This window comes from Takifugu flavidus, chromosome 5 (assembly GCF_003711565.1).
Source record: "Takifugu flavidus isolate HTHZ2018 chromosome 5, ASM371156v2, whole genome shotgun sequence".
Classification (NCBI taxonomy): Eukaryota; Metazoa; Chordata; class Actinopteri; order Tetraodontiformes; family Tetraodontidae; genus Takifugu; species Takifugu flavidus.
Window position 1 is genome coordinate 184,110 of NC_079524.1, and position 6,736 is coordinate 190,845.

A 6,736-nucleotide genomic window follows, 5' to 3' on the forward strand; every position below is an offset into this window, starting at 1 on the left:
TGAACCTGTAACTTAATGCTGCTGCTGTTAACTGACCTTTGTTTATTTAAAGGTTCATTGAAGAGCTCCTAAATAAACAGGTATTGTTGAGCACTAAAGGCTTTAAAGTGAAGCAAATGACCTCCCTGAATTCCCAAATATCCCCAAGTGAACTAATGCCACCTTCTTATTGGTGTAGTATCCTCTTGTGAAACCAGTGGTGACCCCCCGGTTCGCTTTATCCTGCACTGGAGCTTTACTGGGCCAGCTGGGAGCCATTGCTAAGAAAAACAACCTGCACATACAGGTGAGCCACACCCACAGGTGAGCCACACCCACAGGTGAGCCACACCCACAGGTGAGCCACACCCACAGGTGAGCCGCACGCACAGGTGAGCCGCACCACAGGTGAGCCGCACCCACAGGTGAGCCGCACCCACAGGTGAGCTCGCCGTTCAGCTTCTAGACGTGCCACAATATGCACAGGGGAGGGTTTCCAGAGAGACGGTTTCCACGGAGACGGTTTCCAGAGCGCTGAGCTCAGCATTAGTTCTGCTTCTGTTGGTGAAACGTGTCTCTGAATTAGGGCCACGTTTGTCCCGAGTCGGAGGTGAAGCACAGGTGAAGACGAAGCCCCAGCACTCGCTTAACAGGACCTGCACAGTCACATTCTTGCTTTGATGTCTCGCTAAAATTGAATAAATGTATAGAAACAATATTTCATTATTAAAGTCTGTGGTGAAAGATGCTCGTGTCTAGATGAGCTCCGGTGCATCGAGCTCTATGTGGGTCTTGGGACGATATTAAGGAAACCCTGACCCTGACCCTGACCCTGACCCTGACCCTAGCCCTGACCCTGACCCTGACCCTAACCCTGACCCTGACCCTGACCCTGACCCTAACCCTGACCCTGACCCTAGCCCTGACCCTAGCCCTGACCCTAGCCCTGACCCTGACCCTGACCCTAACCCTGACCCTAGCCCTGACCCTGACCCTAACCCTAACCCTGACCCTGACCCTGACCCTGACCCTGACCCTAGCCCTGACCCTGACCCTAACCATGACCCTAGCCCTGACCCTAACCCTAACCCTGACCCTGACCCTGACCCTGACCCTGACCCTGACCCTACCCTAACCCTGACCCTAACCCTGACCCTGACCCTGACCCTAACCATGACCCTAGCCCTGACCCTAACCCTAACCCTGACCCTAACCCTGACCCTGACCCTGACCCTGACCCTAACCCTAACCCTAACCCTGACCCTGACCCTGACCCTGACCCTAGCCCTGACCCTAACCCTAACCCTGACCCTGACCCTGACCCTGACCCTAACCCTGACCCTGACCCTGACCCTAACCCTGATCCTGACCCTGACCCTAAGTCAGATGTCTTCATTGTAGAGCCACATCAGTGAGAACCCAGAAGAAGTCAAGCTAGTGAAGGAGCTTTTCCCGGAGGCTGAGTCCTACACAGACGTGTACCACAGACACAACCTGCTCACTGACAAGGTGAGCAGATCCCTGCGCGTGCGCGTGCACGTGCACGTGCGGCTCCTTTCAGCCATTGTTCCCTCTGGTGTCGGCTGACAGACGGTGATGGCGCACGGTTGCTACCTCACTGATCAGGAGCTGGACCTGTTCCATGAGACGGGAGCTGCTCTGTCTCACTGCCCCAATTCCAATATTTCGTGAGTATCGGAACCCTTTTCAAACTTTTGACCCCTTGTGGGCGAATCTGTGCGACAGCTTTGCCCCAGTGAATGAAGACGTCCGTAGGAGGACAAACTGAGTCGACAAGCATCAAAGAGGAGAACCGGGCTCTTTGATGTGGATGGATGAAGAGCAACGCCATGTGGACTGAAACGATGGGCTGATTGTTTCTTTTCTCTCGTGCAGGCTGCGCAGTGGCGTCCTGAATGTCCGCAATGTCCTTAGGCACAAAGTAAAACTTGGACTGGGGACAGGTGGGACAAGAGCATTTTCAAGCTTTGCCAAATCAGGCTAAAGTTAGCAGGTTAATGAGAGGATTTAAAGGTCCTGTCGCTAGCAGATCTCCTGATTTGGAGGATGGAACTTTTAGATCTTTGTAATCTAGAGGGTCGTTACCGGCCTCTGGGAATAAGCGACACCGGTGCCATGTTGTCCCAGACGTGTGGCCCGTGACCTCCTCCTGGGGAACTATCTTTGGGTCTTGGTGCTGCACGTTGTGTTGACTTTTATGTGCTTTAACCTTTGCTGCGTGCAAAGCCACACACACTGTGTAGCTGGAAGGATCCTGATCGGAGGACTTTAATGTGATGTTTGCACGTTCCTTCATGATGACATCTCACGGTCTTTGCTGCACCTTGGCAGATGTAGCAGGTGGCTACTCTTCCTCCATGTTGGACACCATGAGGAGAACTCTGGACGTGTCTAAAATCTTGGGCACCCTGGACCCGGACTACCACTCGCTCACTATGGAGGAGGTGTTCAGACTGGCTACGCTGGGGGGCAGCCAAGGTCAGACTCAGGCTCTCATGGTGCCCTGGAGCTCTTTGTGGAGCTGACCTCTCTCTTGCTGTGCTGCCAACAGCCTTGTCCATGGACCAACAAATAGGCAACTTTGAAGTGGGCAAAGATTTCGATGCGCTGAGAGTGAACGTGAAGGTGCCCGACGGCCCGTCGACCTTTTCCAGCGTGACCAACCCAAAGTAGGTGGTGCACATTTGTTATGAGAAGCACAACGTTGGTGCAACCTTTTCTTCTTCACCGTTTCAGATTCTCCTTGAGAAGTTTTTAAATCTGGGTGAGCAACTGGTTTGTTTTCTCGGTCCAAACCTTCCGTGACGCTCTAACGATGATCTTGTTGCTTGGCAGGTGATGACCGGAACATTGTGGAGGTGTTTGTGGCCGGGAGGAAGGTGGTGCCCTTCTCTGACCCCAGTAATCTGGCCGTTCAGTCTCACCTGTCTCAATAGCAAATTTATCCCAGATGTTCACGTCTACTAACCAACAAACTACTTTACTTTTAGATATTTTAAACAGTCCAAGTTGCTCCCACCCTGATGTCCGCAGCCTCCCAGGGAGGGTGTTATAGGTCTGTCTTGGATTTAAGGATCATTCCGGTCTCATCTAAATGAAGCCGTCATTTTATGAAAACACACTTTAACTAATTGCCGATTACACACTGACACGACTAATTCGCAGATCTTTTGTTTGTGACCAGAGAAATGTTGAAATTATTAATATTTCATGAAGTCATTCCCTCATAAGGTGCTGAAAATGTAGGGATCTTTTCATGCTTTGACTCTTTTCATTTCCGAGGACTATTATGGGATTATCTTGAGGTGTAGTACTAGTTAATGTCGTCCTCCTGGCAACATTAACCAGTTAGGGTTTTTATATCCGAGTACTTTGATGACATCATGGAAAACAATGAGAGTGTAATTATTCAAAGAGTTGCACAGAGCTTCAAAGTTTTTTCCAAATGCCTCAACTAAAATAAATTTTAAAAAAAAAAATTGAATTATGGAAATTTCTTTGATCTATGTTTTGTTAAGAAATGAGAGCGAAACAAAAAGTTCAACTTTTCCTAAAATTACAACAGTGGTGACACCAAAGGTCCAATTTTCCTTCATTGTTTGAGGGTGTTTCGTTTCATTTTCTGCCGCTTATCTGGACCCGGGTCGCGGGGGCAGCCGGTCCAGGGGGGATGCCCAGGCAGGCCAGAGATGTGATCCCTCCACCTGGTCCTGGGCCGCCTCCCGGTGGGACATGTCCATGTTTGAGGGTGTTCTGAACACGTGACAGGTGACCGGCGTCACGTGACAGGTGACCGGCGTCACGTGACAGGTGACAGCAGCGCTTCTGTTCCTGTCAGCTGCCAGATGCAATAAACCCGAGAGAGGAGACGATTGCTGAATCAGGGTCGACTCAGAGACAAATGTATAAAGGTACGAGTGTACACTGATTCAGACAGACAGGCAGGCAGACAGACAGACAGGCAGGTAGACAGGCAGACAGACAGGCAGGCAGACAGACAGACAGACAGGCAGGCAGGCAGACAGACAGGCAGGCAGGCAGGCAGACAGGCAGGCAGGCGTCTTGATGGAGATCACCGACAGGTGTGTCCACCTGCAGCGCCAGCTGGAACCAATTACCGGCTCCTCCACGCCCCCTGCAGGGAGAAGCAAGCAACACACGTCCGGAACTGTTAGGTTCAAACAACCTGAAACACGAGAAACACAAATGAGGCAAAGACAACAGTTTTGAATTTTACTTGCAGGAGAACGGGGAGATGTGCTCAGTTCCAGATCTCCAACACGTCCTGACGCACACCTCCCCCATCCTCACCTCCCCCATCCTCACCTCCCCCATCCACACCTCCCCCATCCTTGTTTATTGAGATTAGGAGGTCCCTGGTTACAGAAGTCCTTCACTGATCTGATTTGCTTATCTCGCAAACAGCACATTCTTCTATATCGGACAGATTAAAAGAACAGCTCCTGGGTCAGGCCCTGACCCTAACCCAGCTCCTGGGTCAGGCCCTGACCCTAACCCAGCTCCTGGGTCAGGCCCTGCAGCTCTGTCTCCAGTCAAGGCCACTTCTCCAACAGCCGCCACATTTCTGTCGCCCTTGACCAGAGAAGTTCGAGGTGACACATCAAGCATCATGAACATGAAGCATTAGCAAATAATAAGAAACATTAAGTAATGAGAAACAATATAACAAGAATAAGGAATATAACAAGGTGAAAGCAAGTAAGAGATAACTTTAATATAATGGATCTAACATTTCCCTCCTGTTTATCACATATTTGCTTCAAATTCTCATAGTTATTTAACAACCTCTTCCAGTAGATTTTCGGTTGCAAAGTCATGTTTATGAACACAAATACATTTACACTCAGGGGAAAATTAGCTCAATTCCCTCATAGTCTTCAGAGTCTGTAGTCAAATCCGGTTCTTGTCTGCTGATTAAGGGATACAACTCGTCCATTCGGTTTTCCATGGGAGCGATAGCTGTGGTGATAAGGCGGTTAATAAGAGAACGCAGGCAGGGAACACAACAACATCCACACAAGGTCAGGACTGCAGCCAAAACAGCTACAGAAATTAGAATAGATGTAACCAATGTCTTATACTTCCCAAACACATTCATCCATTCGTCCCACATCGCGGTGTTTGCTCCTGAGTGCTCCTTCATCTTGCTGTTCAGGGGGCGAAGGCCTTCTATGGCCAGTGTGAGACTCCCATCCGACGCAGTGTTGTTAGGAATGAAGGTGCAACATTGATCTCCGAACACAGCACACACACACACACACACACCACCTTTCTCAGCTAACAACATATCCACTGCGATCCTGTTCTGGAATGCCATAAGGGAAGTAGCCGACAGTTGGCTATGAACAGCCTCAAAACCGCTCTGAGTCCAATTTCCTAAACGTTGAACATTGTACTGGATGTAGTTGATCCTGTCTACGTTCTTATTTATTGTACACCACCAACAGATCGAAGATTCAAAACCAGCAGCTACTTGATCCACTAATTTATGCTCATCTGGAACACTGCGTGGAACACCGATAGCATCAATACATGTAGGAACATTATACGTAGGAACATTTTCAGATTGCCATGCAGATCTTTTATTACGACATCTGTTCAGGCATAAATCCATGCCTGTGAGTGAGTAATTGATCAGCCGACGTAGGGAAAAACAGAAATTAGCATAAGAAGTGTTTTTAAGCACATAGTCCTGTAGCTCTCATAGTCCTGTATCAAACAGTCTCTCATCCCCACACCACTACCAGAAATAAAATAAATAACAGAGACACAACTTCAGAACCTTATAATGCATGAGCCGCAGGGTGCAACAAATGAACTTTCCAACAGACAAAAAACATACATCATTTTACAGTAAGAACAGTTTTTCGTTTTGCATTGAAAATTGTATCAAAGCTGGACCCCAACAGTCTGTTTATTTCAATATTAAATCTATAGCGTCAATAATTCATCCGCTAGTCAGGCAGCGTTAACTTTAGTGCTCACTCGGTACTTTTAAAGCTTTCCAGTGTGTTCTGTAAACAGCATTTTGAAATGATTTCCATCACCTCTCAGTAGTTACACATTATTTAACGCAGCGGTTCCCAACCCTCAGCAGAGATGGGAGGACTGAGATTTCTCTGCTGAGCTCATCAAACTCTAATTCGTGCATATTCCGTTTAAAGCTCTCCTCATTGTTTATAGGTTGAGAACGAGATCTGTTTGCTTCCCCCTGTTCAGTCCTGCAGCCTCGTTCTGGGTGGTGAACTGACGGGTTCATAGCTGTGAAAATGTGGGTGAAAGTCCCGGTGCCGGTGCCCGCCCGCCGGTGCCGGTGCCCGCCCGCCGGTGCCGGTGCCCGCCCGCCGGTGCCGGTGCCCGCCCGCCGGTGCCGGTGCCCGCCCGCCGGTGCCGGTGCCGGTGGCCGCCCGCCGGTGCCGGTGCCCGCCCGCCGGTGCCGGTGCCCGCCCGCCGGTGCCGGTGCCGGACCCCCCCGGCCGGTGCCCGCCCGCCGGTGCCGGTGCCGGTGCCCGCCCGGCCGGTGCCAGAACGCGCTCCTGCTTTGGGCTCCTTCCTTTGCCCACGGCTAGATGGCAGTGGTGTGTTTGATGTCCCGTTTGCAACACGTTCGTATGTTTAAAAGAGGAGCTCGAATGTTGGGCGGTTGCAGGTGGATTTCCATTGTTGTCACCGTCGGGCCGACGCGGGTGTAAAATCGAACACACCGGAGACAAGT

The 6,736-nt window shown here is 50.2% G+C and overlaps 1 protein-coding gene across 1 annotated transcript in view; it reads left to right on the top strand.

Moving 5' to 3' along the window:
- gda (guanine deaminase) overlaps positions 1-3,259 on the top strand; it is a 7,053-nt gene extending 3,794 nt beyond the window's left edge. The window contains 10 exon segments of the mRNA XM_057033613.1: positions 53-80; positions 179-286; positions 1,381-1,488; positions 1,570-1,667; positions 1,876-1,943; positions 2,332-2,478; positions 2,552-2,638; positions 2,641-2,669; positions 2,737-2,764; positions 2,836-3,259. Coding sequence (XP_056889593.1) covers positions 53-80; positions 179-286; positions 1,381-1,488; positions 1,570-1,667; positions 1,876-1,943; positions 2,332-2,478; positions 2,552-2,638; positions 2,641-2,669; positions 2,737-2,764; positions 2,836-2,936 — 802 coding nt within the window. The 3' untranslated portion in view covers positions 2,937-3,259.
- Positions 3,260-6,736: the final 3,477 nt, after the last annotated feature.